This window comes from Dendrobates tinctorius, unplaced genomic scaffold (assembly GCF_039654945.1).
Source record: "Dendrobates tinctorius isolate UK_male_01 unplaced genomic scaffold, ASM3965494v1 ptg000129l, whole genome shotgun sequence".
NCBI lineage: Eukaryota > Metazoa > Chordata > Amphibia > Anura > Dendrobatidae > Dendrobates > Dendrobates tinctorius.
This window is the reverse complement of record NW_027361797.1, coordinates 50,688,983-50,710,003: the sequence shown is the minus strand read 5'-3', so window position 1 is coordinate 50,710,003 and position 21,021 is coordinate 50,688,983. Positions and strand designations below refer to the sequence as shown.

Genomic DNA, 21,021 nt, shown 5'->3' with positions numbered 1-21,021 from the left:
TTTTTCCATCCATTTGAACATTTTCACTGTCTCCCAGACCTCTTTGTAGGGTCTGCCAGAAAAAAGATTGGCACTCCCATTATACTTGTTATTTGAAACGAGCATGCGAGTATTAGGAATTGCTCGGTTCGATCAAAGAGCAAACATTTTAGCACTCGCTCATCACTAGTCAGGAGAAAACAAAGAAATATATTACAAAATATAAACTATGCACAGTTACAGGACATAAAAGTTTTCATTTGTGCAAGAAAATACCCCTAATCAAAGGAATCTGGCTGTGTACACACGTTGCGTTTTTTTTGTGAGAATTTGTGACAAAACCTAAAGCAAAACCATCTGATGCCAGCAAACTGAATGAGAAACCTGAAGTTTCATGCATATGTTGAGAATTTTTGACATAGATTTGATGCAAAAAATAATCAGCAGCATGTCAATTCTCTGCACGTTTTTGCCCCACCTTTTTCACCACTGACTTCACTCAAATCAATCAATAATGCAGGGCACTAGCGCAGGCAAAAATGCACCAAAGACGGATTTTAAAAAGTTGCAAAATGCGTGGTTTTACTGCTGCGTTTTTCCTTACAAGAGATGCAGAAATGGTGCGTAAATTTTACTCAACATGTGGACATACCCTAACAACGTTTGCTAAAAGTAAAAAAATTTCTTTTAAGATCGATTAAGACAATTGGAGATCATTGCATGATTTACTCTACAGCTTTCAAGTAAAGAGATTTGATACTGAGATTTTTTTAAAAAAGTACCAAATTAAATATATTAAATTATAATCAAACGAAAAGCATCAGTCTCTGTGTTGTCTCTTTCTTCACTCAAAACCTAATAGTTTGGCTTTGCACAAGTCATGAATGGTGTGGGCGCTAATGTGAATCCAACGCCAGGCTTGAGATTGAGGTCTTCTCTGGAAACTCCTCGAGGCGGATAGAAAGTAAATGCTTGAAGAAGTCCAGTAAAAAACAGGAAAAGTTCCATCTTGGCCAAGCCCTCCCCAGCGCAAGCTCTTCTTCCTGCAGAAATGGGATAAGCGAGTTAAAAATGTCATGTTGAAAGTTGATTTTGACCCTAACAGTTGTAGTAATTAAATAAATTGGAAATAATGCATAATTTCAAACTCTCTCTGAGACTGTGAGTCTCCTGGAAAAATATTAGACCTCCAGAAAGTCACAAGTTTCCTAGAATCCCCTGGAAAAAGCTATGTGTCACGTCACCCTCAGACTCGGGGCCTGCTGTTCCGCCCTCAGCCACTAGGAGGCGACGGACTGTCACACCGCCCTCGGGCTCGGGGCCTGCTGTCCAGGCCTCGGCTACCAGGAGGCGCCGGACTGACATGTCATCATCGAATTCAGGGCCTGCTGTTCCGCCCTCAGCCACTGTGAGGCGCCGTGGCTCGCGCCCGAGTAATGGCGGCAACAGTGAAAGGGCTTCTGCGCAGGCGTCTAGTGGACACAGACTCCGCTCCTCTGTCAGTCATGAAGGGGTTGGTGCATCGTCATCAGGTCTGGTCCTGGGGCGGTCCTGATGACATCATCAGCCCGGGAGCCTGTGAGGGATGACCTGATCCCTCAAATACCTTTGGACTGGGCTTGCAAGCCGCCGGATATATTCTTGGTTCCCCTGCGTGTTACTGTGTGAATTGCTGTTGACTGACTCTGACTTTTGCCTGGACTTCTGACTCTGCTTCTGCCTAACGATTCTGTACCTCTGCGACTCTCCTGGTTTATGACTCTGACTTCGGCCTGGATTCTGACTCTGCTTCTGCCTAACGATTCTGTACCTCTGCGACTCTCCTGGTTTATGACTCTGGCTTCGGCCTGGAATCTGACTCTGCTACTGTCTACTGTTTTTGTACCGTTGCTGCCTGACTGGTTTAGTCTCGGATATCATTGCCTCTGTGTCCTGTATTGGAACACCTTTCTGGCGACCGTCCTGCTCTGGTCACTGCTCCTATTCAGACAGCACCTCCTGGGCTCTGCTATAAATCCAGATCCCTGTATAGGGGTAAAGGGTATCAGTGTTTCTCGGGGTGCTGTCTGGCTGCAGTCCAGACCGCAGGCAGACGTCACATTATATCCGGCCCAAAAAAAAAAAAATAAAACTGCTCTTGTGTCTATACTTAACACATATAAAAGCAGTTTTCCTTACCTTTTTTTTTTCTTCCTCCTGACTGAGCTGATTCCTGGCCCAAACACCTGTTACATTGCACAGCCTGGAAGGTCACTCTCAGGCTCAAGCATGCTGCAGCCTGGAAGCTTCAAAGAAAATGCTGGCTGTTGGAAATCCACATTCCTGGAGCATCGCCCCCTGGACAGCGCTGGGGGTCAGGTATTGCCCGCAAAAGCGGCCAAACTGTTGTTACCAGTTTCCCTTTCTTTTGCTAAGAAACGTCTGTGTGTGAAGGCTTATGTGGATTGTGGTGCTGCCGGCAACCTTATGGATATTTTATTTGCTAAGAGTCTGGGTGTACCTCTGCTAAAGCTTAAAGCGCCTATTCAGACTATTACAATTAATGGTACATCTATAGACCAGGGAGGCGTGGAATTCATTACTGACGAAATTTCTATGTCAGTGGGGACATTACATAACGAACAAATGTCATTTTTTGTTATACACAATTTATCAGATCCAGTTGTGTTAGGCATGCCATGGTTGCACCAGCATAATCCAGTTATTGACTGGCGCATAGGTGATATCGTGCGCTGGAGTCCACGGTGTCAGAATCACTGTATGTCACTGTCAGTGAACCAAGTTAAAATTAAAAACCCCTCCATTCCATATGCATTCGGAGATTATGAAGATGTCTTCTCCATAGTGGAGTCTGAAAACTACCTCCTCATAGAGAGTACGACTGTCCTATAGACTTGGTCCCTGGTGCCCGTCTCCCTAAGGGGAGAATATTCAACCTCTCGGGTCCGGAGCGTGTAGCCATGAATGACTACATAGCAGACAGCCTACGTAAAGGCTTTATTAGACCTTCCACCTCACCTGTAGGAGCTGGGTTTTTCTTTGTAGAAAAAAAAGATGGTGGACTCAGACCATGCATCGATTATCGTGAGCTGAACGCAATTACTGTAAAAAATCAGTACTCGCTCCCACTCATTCCTGATCTGTTTAATCAGCTACTGGGAGCCCGCTGGTTTACTAAACTTGACCTCCGGGGGGCATATAATCTGGTCCGCATAAGAAGCGGTGACGAATGGAAAACAGCCTTTAATACACCTCTTGGTCACTTTGAGTACCTTGTAATGCCGTTCGGACTCAGTAACGCACCTGCCGTATTTCAACACTTTGTCAATGACATTTTCAGGGACATTTGTGGGGTGTATGTCGTCGTGTATCTGGATGACATTTTGATTTATTCGGCTGACCCTGTGACACATGCTCAACACGTCCGTTTGGTATTGCAGAGACTGCGAAAAAACTCCTTGTATGCGAAATTAGAAAAATGTGTTTTTTTTGCTGAAGAGGTACAGTTCTTAGGATACATGGTCTCAGGCAAGGGGTTTCGCATGGACCCTGCCAAGATTCAACCCATTAAGGATTGGGTGCAACCCAAATCGCTGAAAGCGCTGCAGCGGTTTTTGGGATTTGCGAATTATTACCGCAAGTTTATCAGGGGTTTCTCTGAGATTGCCAAGCCACTCACGGACCTTACCCGAAAAGGGGCAGACGTGACTAATTGGAATCCTGAGGCAACCCGAGCTTTTTCTACACTAAAGGAGTGCTTCGTGGCCAACCCGGTGTTGATTCAACCAAACTTGGACCACCCCTTTATTGTTGAAGTAGATGCCTCCGAAGTCGGAGTGGGAGCAGTGCTCTCGCAAGGCACTGCATCCCTCACTCAGCTTCGCCCATGTGCATTTTTCTCCCGCAAATTCTCTGCCACAGAGGGAAACTATGACGTCGGTAATCGGGAATTACTGGCGATCAAATGGGCCTTCGAGGAATGGCGCCACTTCCTCGAAGGTGCCAAACACAAGGTCACTGTTATTACAGACCACAAAAACCTAACCTACCTAGAGTCAGCTAAAAGACTAAATCCCAGGCAGGCTAGGTGGGCCTTGTTTTTCTCCAGGTTTGATTTTATAATCACCTTCCGCCCCGGGACTAAAAATGTGAGGGCAGATGCCCTCTCTCGCAGTTTCTGCCCCACACAGACCGAGGACTGTGAACCAGTCCCAATATTGGCTAATGGAATCGTCGTGTTGGCAGTGTCTTTGGACCTTCTGGAGGAGATTCGTAGGTCTTCAGAGCAAGTTCCTGACACTACGCCCCCCAAAAAATTGTTCGTTCCGGCTAACCTTCGTCTGCAGGTTCTAAAAGAATCACACGACTCTGTCCTGGCAGGCCATCCGGGTCTCAATAATACCACCAGGTTGGTAACTAGGAACTTTTGGTGGCCGACGGTGGTCAAGGACTGTAAGGACTATGTTTCAGCGTGTGAAGTCTGTGCCCGCGCCAAGTCCCTCCATAGTCGCCCTGCCGGCTGGCTTCAGTCCTTGCCCACCCCTGAGAGTCCATGGACCCACATCTCCATGGATTTCATTACAGACCTGCCGCCATCAGATGGGAAAACTTGTATCTGGGTGGTGGTAGACAGGTTCAGCAAGCAGGGCCATTTTATTCCCCTGTCTGGGTTGCCTAACTCTGAGACTTTAAGTAAGTTGTTTATCCTGCACATTGTACGTCTGCACGGCGTTCCGGCAAATATTGTGTCCGACAGGGGTACCCAGTTTGTCTCGAAGTTCTGGAGGGCATTCTGTAGACGCATTGGTGTGGAGTTGTCCTTTTCTTCGGCATACCATCCCGAAACGAATGGTCAAACTGAGCGTACTAACCAAGCTCTAGAACAATACCTCCTCTGTTATGTGTCAGGACATCAGACCGATTGGGTGGAACATCTGCCATTGGCTGAGTTCGCCCTCAATAATCGATATCAAGACTTCATTAAAACTACCCCTTTCTTTTGTAACCTTGGACTACATCCGCGCTTTGGGTCGTTTTCGGCCAGGATGTCGGAGCTCCCTGGGGTGGAGCAAAATATACATCGGCTAAAAACGATTTGGTCTGAGGTTAATTCAAATTTGAAAGGGGCTCAGGTTAGACAGGCTTCGGCTGCAAATAGACGACGATCTAAGGGGCCGCACCTGGGAGTTGGCGACAGGGTTTGGCTCTCTACAAAAAATATCAAGCTTAAGGTACCGTCCGCCAAACTAGGTCCCAGGTTCATCGGCCCATACGAAATTATCGAGGTGGTTAACCCAGTAGCCTTCCGCTTAAAACTTCCACAGTCATTCAAATTGCCTAACGTATTCCACAGGTCTCTCCTCAAACCTTATCATTCTCCCATTCACCCTGTTCAGTCCCCTCCTCCTCCTGTTTCGGTCGGGGGAGCTCTGGAGTATGAAGTCCAGGGTATCCTTGACTCCCGCCTTGTGAGGGGCTCAGTACAGTATCTGGTACACTGGAAGGGCTACGGCCCAGAAGAAAGGTCCTGGGTTCCTGCGGGGAACGTCCATGCCAAGGCATTAATTAGGAGATTTCATCTTCTTCACCCTGACAAACCGGGTTTTGAGGGTCCGGAGGCCCCTCCTGGAGAGAGGGGTACTGTCACGTCACCGTCAGACTCGGGGCCTGTTGTTCCGCCCTCAGCCACTAGGAGGCGACGGACTGTCACACCGCCCTCGGGCTCGGGGCCTGCTGTCCAGGCCTTGGCTACCAGGAGGCGCCGGACTGACATGTCATCATCGAATTCAGGGCCTGCTGTTCCGCCCTCAGCCACTGTGAGGCGCCGTGGCTCGCGCCCGAGTAATGGCGGCAACAGTGAAAGGGCTTCTGCGCAGGCGTCTAGTGGACACAGACTCCGCTCCTCTGTCAGTCATGAAGGGGTTGGTGCATTGTCATCAGGTCTGGTCCTGGGGGCGGTCCTGATGACATCATCAGCCCGGGAGCCTGTGAGGGATGACCTGATCCCTCAAATACCTTTGGACTGGGCTTGCAAGCCGCCGGATATATTCTTGGTTCCCCTGCGTGTTACTGTGTGAATTGCTGTTGACTGACTCTGACTTTTGCCTGGACTTCTGACTCTGCTTCTGCCTAATGATTCTGTACCTCTGCGACTCTCCTGGTTTATGACTCTGACTTTGGCCTGGATTCTGACTCTGCTTCTGCCTAACGATTCTGTACCTCTGCGACTCTCCTGGTTTATGACTCTGACTTCGGCCTGGATTCTGACTCTGCTTCTGCCTAACGATTCTGTACCTCTGCGACTCTCCTGGTTTATGACTCTGGCTTCGGCCTGGAATCTGACTCTGCTACTGTCTACTGTTTTTGTACCGTTGCTGCCTGACTGGTTTAGTCTCGGATATCATTGCCTCTGTGTCCTGTATTGGAACACCTTTCTGGCGACCGTCCTGCTCTGGTCATTGCTCCTATTCAGACAGTGCCTCCTGGGCTCTGCTATAAATCCAGATCCCTGTATAGGGGTAAAGGGTATCAGTGTTTCTCGGGGTGCTGTCTGGCTGCAGTCCAGACCGCAGGCAGACGTCACATTATGTTAACTCAATATTTCTTGTTCATTGCTCCAGGATGTTTTGTATCCTGACCAAGCCCCAGCATACAAAGAATATTACAATAATACTCCATCCTCCACAAGGAGGCCAATGGAGGGACAGTCCTAGAATAGGGATGAAAGGTTCGACTTTGCTCACTTTCATTGCTCCAGATATGTCTATGTTATTTAGAAATTAATGCTGATCTTCATAAGCCTAAGTACCTGAGAGAATGACCAAGCAGCATATAATTACATTTTTAACTACTGCTTCCAACTCTTAAATCCACACATGCTTGGGGGATCTCATTCAAATAACTCTGCCTTGGATAGGGTATTTTGTCAAAGGGCCAGAGCAGCAAATTAAATTCTTGCCCCAGGTGAAGGAAAACACGGAGAACACTTTGGGGAATGTACTCACTGTCTTGAAGTCAGATTTGACACAGATCTTTCCTTTATTTTCTATATCTAATCACTTACTAGCTCATGTCACCTGACCATTAACCCCTTTACCCCCAAGGGTGGTTTGCACGTTCATGACCGGGTCAATTTTTACAATTCTGACCACTGTCCCTTTATGAGGTAATAACTCTGAAACGCTTCTATGGATCCCGATGATTCTGACACTGTTTTCTCGTGACATATTGTACTTCTTGTTAGTTGTAAAATTTCATTGATATAACTTACGTTTATTTGTGAAATAAATGGAAATTTGGCAAAAATTATGAAAATTTCGCAATTTTCCAAATTTGAATTTTTATGCCCTTAAATAACAGATATATGGCACACAAAAAAACTTAATAAGTAACATTTCACATATGTTTACTTTACATCAGCAACATTTTGGAACCAAAATTTTTTTTGTTGGGAAGTTATAAGGGTTAAAAGTTGACCAGCGATTTCTCATTTTTGCAACATAATTTTATTTTTACAGACCACATCACATTTGAAGTCACTTTGAGTGGTCTATATGATAGAAAATACCCAAAAGTGACACCATTCTAAAACTGCATCCCTCAAGGTGCTCAAAACCACATTCAAGAAGTTTAGTAACCCTTCAGGTGCTTCACAGAAATTTTTGGAATGTTTAAAAAAAAATGAACATTTAACTTTTTTTCACAAAAAAAATATTTCAGGTCCAATTTTTTTTATTTTACCAAGGTAACAGGAGAAATTGGACTGCAAAAGTTAATGTGCAATTTGTCCCAAGTATGCTGATACCTGATATGTGGGGGGGAACCACTGTTTCGGCCATGGCAGAGCTCAGAAGGGAAGGAGCGCCGTTTGACTTTTTCAATGCAAAATTGGCTGGAATTCAGATCGGATGCCATGTCACATTTGGAGAGCCCCTGATGTGCCTAAACAGTGGAAACCCCCCATAAGTGACCCCAGTTTGGAAGCTAGACCCCCCAAGGAACTTATCTAGATATGTGGTGAGAACTTTGAACCCAAAAGGGCTTCACAGAAGTTTATCACGTACAGCCATACAATTAAAAAATCATATTTTTTCCACAAAAATGATCTTTTCACCCCCAATTTTCATTTTCCCAAGGGTAACAAGACCCCAAAAGTTATTGTGCAATTTGTCCTGAGTACGCTGATGCCCCATATGTGGGGATAAACGACTATTTGGGCGCATGGCAGAGCTCGGAAGGGAAGCAGCACCATTTGACTTTTTTGGCTGGAATTGGGATCGGATGCCATAACGTGTTGGGAAAGCCCCTGATGTACATAAACAGTGGAAACCCCCCACAAATGATACCATTTGGGAAGCTAGACCCCCCAAGGAACTTATCTAGATGTATGATGAGCATTTTGAACTCCCAAGGGCTTCACAGAAGTTTATAACGCCCGGGCGTGAAAATAATAAAATCATATTTTTTCCACAAACGTGATCTTTTAGTCCCCATTTTTTTATTTTCCCAAGGGTAACATGAGAAACTGGACACCAAAAGTTGTTGTCCAATTTGTCCTGAGTACGCTGATACCCCATATATGGGAGAAAACTACTATATGGGCACATGTCGGGCCTCAGAAAGGAAGTAGTGATGTTTTGAAATGCAGACTTTGATGGAATGGTCTGCGGGTGTCATGTTGCTTTTGGAGAGCCCCTGATGTACCTAAACAGTTGAAGCCCCCCACAAGTGACCCCATTTTGGAAACTAGACCCCCTAAGGAACTTATCTAGATGTGTAGTGAGCACTTTGAACCCACAAGGGCCTCACAGAAGTTTATAAGGCCTGGGCGTGAAAATAAAAAAATCATATTTTTTCCACAAACATGATCTTTTAGTCCCCAATTTTTTTATTTTCCCAAGGGTAAAAGGAGAAATTGGACCCCAAAAGTTGTTGTCCAATTTGTCCTGAGTACGCTGATACCCCATATGTGGGAGAAAACTACTGTATGGGCACACGTTGGGGCTCGGAAAAGAAGCAGTGCCGTTTTGGAATGCAGACTTTGATGGAATGGTCTGCAGGTGTCATGTCGCGTTTGGAGAGCTTCTGATGTGCCTAAACTGTTGAAACTCCCCACAAGTAACTCCATTTTGGAAATTAGACCCCCCACAGAACTTATCTAGGTGTGTGGTGAGCACTTTGAACCCCCAAGTTTTTCACAGAAGTTTATAACGCCCGGGCGTGAAAATAAAAAAATCATATTGTCATGGTTTAAACAGGGTTATTGCCCTGCACTCACAGGGTTAAGTGTTCGTGGCCTCTTTCTGGATCTGGGAGGGGTATTTATACTCACTCTTTACCAGGGTTCTCTGTCAGCTATACTGTTGATCTGGTGGGTCTGACCCCTGGTGTGCGTTTATTCTGCATTGCTTGTTTGCTTCCCGTGTATGACCCGGTCTGTTCCCTCACTCTGTACTCCGTCTCTCGTTTTGGCACTATTGTCTTTTCTGGTTCTGACCTCCTGGTTTGGCTATCGTTACTCCATTACAGTTTGTCCCTATTGTACTGTCTATTGCCCGTTCTGGTTTTCTGATCTATTGCTATGTCCTGACTATCCATTCTGTCTAACCCTTTGGTGCTGTATTGCTATCTTGTGTTTTCACCCTAGCTTCATCTGGTTTCCGCCCCTGTCTATGCCCCTTGGTAACATTGTCCCGTAGTTACCTTTCTAGGAGTGTCCCTGCAGCTCCTGACTCTGTGGCGCTGAGGCCACGCCTCCAGCAGTCACGTGCTTCAGGTCCTGTGAGCTTAGAGGATGCATCGTCACCACTGAGACCCTGCTCCGCAGGGTGGTGTACGAGCCTAAGGCGGCCACAGTGACTGAGCTGACAGGATCGTCACAGCGTGAAAAGGGGCGGTACGTATAAATACGTCCCTGGTGTAACATACGGCGTATGAAGCGGCCCTGGACACAGAGGGCCGGGATAGAGATATTGCGGTGTGCTGTGAGGGCCGTCAGTCGGACGGTGAACAATAAACTTGGACCTGTTGCACCCAGAATCTGTCTCCATCTTGTCTCTGTTTCGTCTCTGCGCGGTAAGAAGAGGGACCACCCCCCAGTCCGGCCCACCGACCCTACACCGTCTATTGCCAGTTCTGGTTTTCTGATCTATTGCTACGTCCTGACTATCCATTCTGCCTAACCCTTTGGTGCTGTATTGCTATCTCATGCTTTGACCCTGGCTTCATCTGGTTTCCACCCCTGTCTATGCCCCTTGGTAACATTGCCCTGTAGTTACCTTTCTAGGAGTGTCCCTGCAGCTCCTGGCTCTGTGGCGCTGAGGCCACGCCCCCAGCAGTCACGTGCTTCAGGTCCTGTGAGCTTGGAGCATGCATCGTCACCACTGAGACCCCGCTCCGCAGGCATCTTTGTGCACAGTCTTTGTACTCAGGACACGCGCACTGGCTCATTTTTTTCCCACAAAAATGATATTTTTGCCCCCAATTTTTTATTTTCCTATGGGTACAGGAGAAATTGGACCCCAAAAGTTGTTTTGCAATTTGTCCCGAGTAGGCTGTACCCCATATGTGGGGGTAAAACACTGTTTGGGCGCATGGCAGAGCATGGAAGGGAAGGAGCACTATTTGACATTTTCAACGCAGAATTGGCTGAAATTGAGATCAGATGCCATGTTGCGTTAGGAGAGCTCCTGATGTGCCCAAACAGTGGAAACCCCTCAATTCTAACTCCAACCCTAACCCACAACACACCCCTAACCTCAGCCCTAACCCTAGCCCTAACCCTAACCCTAGCTCTAACCCTAATGGGAAAATAGAAATAAATACATTTTTTTTTAATTTTATTATTTTTCCCTAACTAAGGGAGTCATAAAGGGGGGTTTGATTTACTATTTATGGCTGGTTTTTATGTTTGGCAGCTGTCACACGCTAAAAGACGCTTTATATTGTAAAAAATAGTATTTGCAACACCACATTTTCAGAGCTATAATTTTTCCATATTTCGACCCATAGAGTCATGTGAGGTCTTAATTTTTGCAGGACCAGTTGACATTTTTATTGGTACCATTTTCAGGCACGTGACATTTTTTGATCGTTTTTTATTCTGATTTTTGGGACGCAGAATGAACAAAAACCAGCGTTTCAAGAATTTCTTTTGGGGGTGCGTTTACACCGTTCCGCAAGCGGTAAAATTGATAAAGCAGTTTTATTCTTCGGGTCAGTACAATTACAGCGAAACCTCATTTATGTCTTTTTTTATGTTTTGGCGCTTTTATGCAATGAAAACAATTTTATATAAAAAATAATTATATTTGCATCGCTTTATTCTGCGAGCTATAACCTTTTTATTTTTTTGCTGATGATGCTGTGTGGCAGCTCGTTTTTTTGTGGGACAAGATCATGTTTTCAGCGGTACCATGGATATTTATATGCCTCTTTTTGATCGCGCGTTATTGCACTTTTTGTTTGGCAGTATGATAATAAAGCATTATTTTTTGCTTCGTTTATTATTATTATTTTTTAAGGGGTTTGCTAAAGGGGTAACTGATGGGACAGTTTTATAAGGTACGTCATTACGGATGTGGTGATACCAAATTTGTGCACTTTTATTGTTTTTTTATGTCCAAAAAATGAATTTATTAGGGAATATTATTTTTTTACTTTATTTAGCGATTTTTAAAAAAATTATATTTACACTTTTTTTAACTTTATTACATTGTCCCAGGTGGGACATCACTGTCATGTGTTAGATCGCTGATCTGATACATCACAGAGCGCTGTGACAGATCAGCGATCTGACACAGGCACTGCAGAAGGCTCCCTCGTCCTTGCACTCTGCAGGCAATGAGGAAGCCGGCTCCCTGCAGGTCCCTGAAGGTTCCCGCCGCCATATTCGATCCGGGGACATGCAGGGAAGGAGGCTCCAGCAGCAGCGCTGCACATCGCACTGCTGTGGGGGACTCAGGGAAGCACGGAGGATCCCCCTCCCTGCCGATGCTTCCCTAAACCCCCGGTACACTGCGATCGTGTTTGATCACAGTGTGCCAGGGGTTACCGACCCGGGGGCGCTCCGTGACCACCCTTGACACACAGTGCCGGGTGTCAGCTGTGATAATCAGCTGACACCCGGCCGCGATCAGCGGCGCTCCCCCCCGTGAGCGCCGCTGATCGCTATGACATACTATCCCGTTCATGGGCATAGGGGCCCGGGTCCCATGGACGGGATAGTACATCAGATGGCAGAAAGGGGTTAAAATCATCTCCATATTTTGACCTTTTCTCATCTTTGAAACTGCAAAAACACCTACTGTCGCTCTTATTACTTTTCGCCTGGACTTACCAAACTTTCTCGTTTCCAATCCATACTGAATGCGGCATCCAGGGTTGTATGACTGTCCAGCTGCTTCACTGATGCCTTCACCTTGTGCCACTCATTGCACTGGTTGTCCATTTGCTACAGAATACTATACAAACTTATCTCTCTCACTCATGAAGCTCTCCACAGTTTTGCACCACCATATATATCATCATCCCTCATTTCTGTCACCCTATATGTGCCCTCCATTCTGCAACTGATCTAAGACTAAAGGTACTGTCACACTTAGCGATGTACCAGCGATCCCGACCAGCGATATGACGCGGTCAGGATCGCTGGTACATCGCTAAGTGGTCGCTAGTGAGCTGCCACACAGGCAGATCTCACCAGCGACATCGCTGGGGACGGGGGGTCGCTACTTACCTGTCACACTAGGCGATCCTGCGTCCTCCCGCCCGGCTAAGCGCGTCGCTCGTTGTCACAGCAGGAAGCGCCGCAGGAAGCTGACGACGAGAAACAGTCCAGCCTGTTCTCACGCGATCAGCGATAAGCAGCGGGGGAGCGGGATGTAGGTAAGTATCAGACACAGCGATATCGCTAGCAATATCGCTACAACGTCACAAGTTTGACAAGATATAGAATAAACGGGCGCCATCCATAATGTCATTTTAGGTGGGATCACCTAGTGCATATAAATGGATTGACATGAAAACACATAAAGAAAAAAAGTATATGCACACAAATAGGGATCACCACAAGGATATGATAATCAAAAAGTATCAATTTTATTAATGGACACAACAAACAGACACTTTGTTTAAAAACAATTAAAAAGTCTGAACAACCAGACACTGATAACAAAACAAAGACAATGGGTCATTTTGATAAATAGTTAAATACTATGGGTCCCAAGGCCAACCATACAGTATAATGCCAGGTATCTGCTAGTTACCATAACCTAGGGTCTATCAAATCAATTGTAATGACAATCATGACCTTGGATCAAAAATACCATATTATCAATAACTACTATGGTTACATAGAGATTCTACATATGCCATGAATAGAAAATTGAATACTTACCATGTTGCCAACACAAATAAACATAGACCTTGAGAAAGACACATCACTGTGTCGATACGCGTGGGTTTGGGGGTCCCATGTAACCTACCCGGTAGCTTGTTCATCCTCAGAAACCAGGTGATATCATGCTAGGGAAAGGGACTTATTAATGTCTGTTTATTTGTGTTGGCAACATGATAAGTATTCAATTTTCTGTCCATGGTATATGTAGAATCTCTATGTAACCATAGTAGTTATTGATAATATGGTATTTTTGATCCAAGGTCATGATTGTCATTACAATTGATTTGATAGACCCTAGGTTATGGTAACTAGCAGATACCTGGCATTATACTGTATGGTTGGCCTTGGGACCCATAGTATTTAACTATTTATCAAAATGACCCATTGTCTTTGTTTTGTTATCAATGTCTGGTTGTTCAGACTTTTTAATTGTTTTTAAACAAAGTGTCTGTTTGTTGTGTCCATTAATAAAATTGATACTTTTTGATAATCATATCCTTGTGGTGATCCCTATTTGTGTGCATATACTTTTTTTCTTTATGTGTTTTCATAACGTCACAAGTTATAGCGATATTGCTAGCGATATCGCTTAGTGTGACAGTACCTTAACATTCTCCATAATCCGAACCTCACACCTCAGTCTCCCAGACTTCTCTCGTGCTGAGCCAGGGGTCTGGAGTGCATTACTGCAGATGATCCGACTAATATCTAGCCACCGTGTTTTTAAGTGTGCTTTAAAAACGCATCTCTATAAAAAGCCCTATACCTCACTCACTAAGCTAATGCTCCCCTGTTCCCTCCTTCTAAATGTTAATCATAATTTGCTCCCTCCTATTCATCAGTCTCCACATCGTCAATGCACCCAATAGCACACCGTAACTGCACTTATACAGATCCGGGCTGACCACTGGATAATGCAGCTTTATTTAAAACCCTTATTTATTATAATGATGGCTGGACCATACATAACAAGCACTTTCTACCTATTATGTCCCCCTTATTTCCTTATAAATTTTAAGCTTGTGAGCGTATTTTTATTGATTGTACATGTGCTCGCTGTAGTGCAAATATAAAAATGGCTGTTTTTGAGTCAATATTGAAATATATAGAATTAATTCTGTATATTACGTAGCTGCATTTCTGGTCAGATATTAACAATTACAGACAGACAATGAAGGTTTATTTAACCTCTGTCTGTGGTAGTTTTATCTAAATCCATTGTGGCTTTTATATTCTAAGGGTTTACGACCCACTGTCTGATGATGCTATGTTATCTGTTTCATCTGACCTTGATAGCTGGCCACTTGAGGGGTGGGATGAAACTAGTATTACACATAAGTCTTAAATTACTATTTAAGACCAAAGAAACATGACTTAAGGTCCCGTTACATTTAACGGAGCACCAGCGATCCCGACCACGATATGACCCGGTCAGGATCGCTGGTGCATCACTAAATGGTTGCTAGCGAGCTGCCACACAGGCAGATCTCATCAGCGATGCAGCAGCAGTCGGCGGTCGTTACTTACCTGTCACACCGCAGCTCTGATGACGTCTTCCGCCCGCGTCCATGCGTCACTCGTCGGCGCCAGTGGGACACCAGCCGGAAGCAGACGACGAGAAAACGGCCCAGGACGTTCTTGCGTGATCAGCGATAACCAGTGGGGAGGCCGGTTGGAGGTAAGTGTCACATGTAGTGAGATCGCTAGCGATATCGCTGTTGCGTCACAAAATCGGTGACGCTTTAGCGATATCGCTATGTATAAAAGGTCTTTTAGACAGAAGAAAAACTGGATACCTGTACATGTGTGCAGGTATTGTGATACTTGCATAATTGGGGACGCCCATGCAGTGTTGTGAATCTCCCAGGGGTTCTCTGTCTTGGCGTTGCTTCTCTGATATTCCAGACGGATGATGTTTAAAAGCCTCTTGGTGATTGATGATGTGAGTATACTGTATAGAGTTAATCTTTATGTATACGTAATCATTATATGTATTCAATCTTTATATGTACTTAACCTTTGTATCTTAAAATATACAAAAGTGTACGCAATCATACTATCCAATCATACTATTCCTTTAATTTTGTACATTGAAATAAAATTGCGTTATATCGCAAGTAGTAGCCTTCTTTAAAGCCGTATCCAAACCTTAGTGTTAAAAACTTGGCAATACAGCTCGCTTAATTGGAAAGTGCTGCAGAATATGTTGGCTCTATATAAATACAATTATTATTATTACTCTAAGTTATATTGCAAAAAAATTAAAGTTTTCATCTTAATAAGACCATACAACATTTTTGAACATTTTTGGGGTAAAAATAAGAGATTTACATAACATATTTTAGTCCTGGTAAAATGTAATCATTCTGTCATTGAGTGTTTTTTCTCATGAGTGACATGTAAAATGATTTGATTTTTCTTCTTAATGCTCCTCATTACTTACCTACTGAGAATGGCATAAATGCATCATGTTGGACAAATTTTCCATTTTCATCCAAGAAGTGATTAGGATTGAAATCATAGGGAGTTTTCCATTGAGTTTTGTCATAGAGAACTGATGTCAGTAATGGAATAACCTCTGTATCCTGTGAACAATAAATCACCAAATATATTTTTTTTAATGTAAAAAATGTGAGATATTTTGGATGACTGTGGACCCCATAGCAGTCCTTTTTACTATTAGGTAAATGCATACAGTGCTTGAGCACAAAGACTTTTTTTTTATAAACTCACTTTTGGGATCAGGTAACCCCGCAAATACACATCAGTTGGAGTTGAATGTGACATGTTCAATGGGAGAATATTTCCAAACCTTTGTATTTCATGTATTACTGCATTAGTATAAGGCATTTTCTTCCGATCTTCAACTGTCGGCAACTGTCCAGGTTTAATATGTGTTTTAATTTCCTCCTGTACCTTCTCTAAAAAGCCAAAGAAAACATATTTTGTTACATTTTGTACTAACACAACAATACCAATGCGTTTAACCCCTTCACAACATGTGCCGTACATGTACGGCGCATGTCTGCTCTCCCTCTTTGATGTAGGCTTTCCTAGCACATGTCAGCTGATTTGAACGCCCGTGGCACATGACCGTTGGTCGCCCATGGGTTGGTATGACAACCCGGGGTCCGCAGCAGACCCCTGTAGTTGTCATTGCCAGATTGCTATGAGCACCCCCAGTAGTTGGCGCTCATAGCAAATGAGCATTTCTGCTACACAGAGCAGGGCTGAAACCCCGCTCTGTGTAGCACAAGCAATGGGATGATCACAGCTTCTAGTCTCTCATGGAGACTATAAAAACAAGTGAACAGTAAAACAAAAATGCTTTTAAAAATATAAAAAATAAAAAAAAAAATATAAAAGTTTAAATCATCCCCCATTCGCCCTATTCAAGTTAAAAACATTTTTTAAAAAATATACATATTTGGTATAGCCGAGTACAGAATCGCCAGATCTATAAAAAAAAAGAATTAATCCGATCAGTAAGCAGCATAAGGAGAAAAAAAGTCAAAACACAAGAATTACATTTTTTAGTTGTCACAACATTGCATTAAAATGCAATAACGGGCGATCAAAACATTGTGTCTACATCAAAAATGGTATAAATAAAAATGTCAAATCGGTATGCAAAAATATTTATGGAATTACAATTCTTTTGCCATTTCGCCACACTTGGATTTTTTTTTATCGTTTTCCTGTACACTATATGGTAAAATAAATGGTGTAGTTCAAAAGTACAACTCGTTCCGCAAAAAAAACAAGCCCTGACATGTCCATATTGATGGAAAAATAAAAAAAGTTATTCCTCTGGTAAGAAGGGGAGCAAAAAAACAAACGCAAAAACAAAAATGGGCTGTGGCGTGAAGGGGTTAGTTAATAGATTATACACTTTTGAGATGACTTTTACAGGCTGCAGTCAGTGCTCGGGCATAGTTACAGTTGCCGCTCACTATGAACTGTCCGGTGACTGATGCCGCACCTCCAGCGTGACTATGACTGAGAGCCAGAGGCTGACGAAAGGAATAAAGTTTAGTGCAGCGGCCGGCCAGCTTTGGAATGTTATTAACCTGCAGATTTACCCCATATCTGCAGGTTAATAGCGTTTGAGAACATTACAGGTTATTTTTAAATGAAGCTGAGGCCAAGCATGGGCACTGCCGCTGCATTCATTCTCTATTGGACTGCTGGAGATAACATCCAGAATTCCCGGTATACTCCATCATATAGCAAAGTTCTAATGCTTGAAGAGACTAAAATTTGGATTTTTATTGCCTATCAAGAAAGGTATTTTAAGTTAAATCTAAATGTCACACTCCACCAAAAATCACAAGTTCCTGTCGGGTGGGGGGCAGCATTATTCTAGGACATTAGAAAATATAAAGCATACAATAAATGCAAAAAATATATGCTACAATTACCTCAACTAAATTGATAATTTGTATTTACAATTATAGTAAAATTGCATTTAATAATTGACTTCTACAGGAGTGGTCTTCAAAAAGATGTCTATTGTACCGGCATATGGAATATGATGCAAAAGTGAATAAATAACAGAAAATCTGGGTAAAGTGGTAGCCTTCAGAAAGAGGTGATTTGGTCGTCTTTAGAGACCTTTGCTGTTCACCTACAGTCTTATATAACTTTTAAAAATATGACAAGAATTACTTTGAATCTCAGGATACTTCATCATCAATAAAATTCCCCAGCGGATCGTTGTAGATGAAGTTTCAGTTCCAGCATCGAAGAGATCCAGGACAGAACTATATAGATTTTCTTCATTAAAATGTGTCTGAGCTTTGGTTGTTTCCTAAAAATACATAACACAAATATTCCCCATGTTACCATAATCAACTGGCTCCAAGTGAATTATAACCATCTGCTGTTTGTTATAAGGTAGGCATCCTCTCCTTTTGCTTAACTTTCTTTTTTACCTGAAACACAATAAGTTTGTCACAGTAATGTTTTTATGACTATAGCTACCTGAATTTGAAGTATTAAGGAAATGTCATGGTTCCACCCCTCAGTGTGCCTGGAAAGCAGTTATTGACAGCTCAGCCGTTCAATCTGGTACAGGGGCATGCTAAAGCTGTCAGTAGTTTAATTGACAGCTCAGTCATCCAGTCTGGGCAGGGGCATGCTGAGATTTCAGTGTGTTGATTGACAGCTTGACCATCCACTCTGAGACTCAGAAGCGCTGGCTGTCTCCAGGTTTTTATTGTTCCAGGTTATTGCTAGGCTACTTAACTGACCTGCTACTCCCAGACCTCTGCAAAATGTACATTCAGCTAAGTGTGTTTTGTATCTCTGTGCATTGTGTTCTCTTTACAGATCTTTTGTTGCCTGACTTTGAACCTCGTTCTGATCATCCTTTCTGCTCTGATTCACTATCTTCCTGGTATTCTGACCTCGGAATGTTACCTGACTACGCCTCTATCTCTTCCTTTTGTTTATGACGTACCCTCCTGGCTTTTGACCTCGGACTCTTTGACTATCCCGCCTCAAGGCTTGGCCTTGAGAAGTGACTCAGCATAACAGGAAACATGATGCAATTGAGGCAGATCATATGGAGTGCATCAGTATGGAGGGGACATCAACTTTCTCCAGCATAAGAATTGGACAGGGAATATGTAACCATCAAGCTCTGTGCCTCAATACTGGGTGTAACTGCCAAGATTGTATCCTTATTGGGAGGCTGTAACCATTATGCAGATTGCTTTATATTCAGTGAACATCTGTTCTGATTACATCTTTCACATCTTGTGCCTTACTCAACAAAAATAGCATAGTCATCACAATTTTGGTAGCACAGTGACAGCTAAAAGTAGCAGCCACTCACAAGTATGTAGTGACTTAGTCCCCTTTGAAACAGGGAAAAGAGGTGGCAGAGCAAAAACTGCAGAAAAGTCAGTAAGTTGTAGGACCCTGCAGAAGATGAGTCCATGGGAGAAGACTAGGTTAATTTTTAAAGAATAAACGACCCAAGAGGAGGATAAAATGTGGGAGATATTAAAATGGCTGTCAACAAATCAGTTCAGCAACACAGTGGACTGTTACCTATTTTCATCACAACCTCAACAACCAGACGCCGCACCATCAACCCCATCTGCTGCTTCTTCCTCCTCCTCTGTTACCATGCTAAGCTTTGTCATGCAGGACTATGACAGCAGAACCTCCGGTTCTTTATTCGCTCCAGTCAGGCTGAGTGAGAGCCCATCAGCTGTAAAGGAAGCGGACATGCCTGCCTTTTTTGACCAATCTCAGAGAACAAGCACACCACTACTTTATCAATCCACTGTAACAACTCCACCTGCACCTCACTCATGGTCCAGCAGTTTGTCTGATTCATTGTACTCCGCCCTCCCTCAGCACTACAGCCAGCCTTCGGTCCTGTAGTTGGTCACCTAAAAGATTGTTTCCTCCTACACATGACAAAACTAATGCTGCTTTTCCACCTGGTAGATATAGACAGCTTCCGAAAGCTGATGGCCATTGTGGTCCCCCAGTACCAGTTGCCCAGTTCACATTACTTCTCTAAGAAAGCTGAGCCTGCGCTACACCAGTATGTTGCAGACATCATCACCCATACCTTGACTAAATCTATGTGTGCCAGGATGCATTTCACCACAGACACTTGGAGAAGTAAGCATGGCCAAGGGCGTTACATCTCGCTGACTGGGCACTGGATGACTCTGGTGGCTGTGGGTGCAGGTGGAGAAGGAGCTGCTCCACAAATCTTGGAATCCCCAAAGCTTGCAGGACAAACCTCTGTATTTCACACTTAATCCACTGCTTCTGCCTCCTCCTCTACCTTCTCTAGGCTCTCCTCCTGCACCCTCAACCTCTGCCTCAATGAGACACACATTCCAACAGTGTACAGCGAATCCCCACCACCTCCGTGCTGCGCAGCCAGGGCTCACCGCAATCAGGCAGTGTTAAAATTTATGTGCCTTGGAGATCTCAGCCATATAGCTGAAGAGTTGTGGACAGCTCTCCAGGCTGAGTTTAAACAATGGCTTTCATCGCCGAACCTGGATCCAGGAAAGCTGTGCCCGATAATGGTGTGAACCTGGTGACAGCCCTACATTGCGGGAAGCACAGACACGTGCCTAGCATGGCTCACCTCCTCAACCTGAATGTACAGTGGGTAAGGAAAGTATTCTGACCCCTTTACATTTTTTACTCTTTATTTCTTGCAGCCATTTGGTAAATTCAAAGTGTTCATTTTTTATCTCATTAATGTACGCACCCCATCTTGATAAAAAAAAACAGAAATGTAGAAATTTTTGCAAATTTATTAAAAGACAAAAACTGAAAGTATTCAGACCCTTTGCTCAGACACTCATATTTAAGTCACATGCTGTCCATTTCCTTGTGATCCTCCTTGAGATGATTCTACTCCTTCATTGGAGTCCAGCTGTGTGTAATTAAACTGATAGGATTTGATTTCTAAAGGCACATACATTTCTATATACATTAAGACCTCACTGCTCACAGTGAATGTCAGACCAAATGAGAATCATGAGGTCAAAGGGACTGGCCAAGGAGCTCAGAGACAGAATTGTGGCAAGGCACAGATCTGGCCAAGGTTCCAAAAGAATTTCTTCAGTACTCAAGGTTCCTGAGAGCACATTGGAACCACC

The 21,021-nt window shown here is 43.9% G+C and overlaps 1 protein-coding gene across 3 annotated transcripts in view; it reads right to left on the bottom strand.

Annotated features, from left to right (window-relative positions):
• Nucleotides 1-534: 534 nt before the first annotated feature.
• The window catches only part of LOC141047816 (cytochrome P450 2K1-like), a 147,175-nt gene continuing 126,688 nt past the window's right edge, over nucleotides 535-21,021 (bottom strand). For all 3 annotated transcript variants that reach the window (XM_073543137.1, XM_073543139.1, XM_073543138.1), the window contains 4 exons: nucleotides 18,047-18,188; nucleotides 16,112-16,299; nucleotides 15,822-15,963; nucleotides 535-1,022 (listed from right to left, as the gene is read on the bottom strand). In XM_073543137.1, coding sequence (XP_073399238.1) covers nucleotides 835-1,022; nucleotides 15,822-15,963; nucleotides 16,112-16,299; nucleotides 18,047-18,188 — 660 coding nt within the window. In that variant the 3' untranslated portion in view covers nucleotides 535-834. The remainder of the gene's footprint in view (nucleotides 1,023-15,821; nucleotides 15,964-16,111; nucleotides 16,300-18,046; nucleotides 18,189-21,021) is intronic.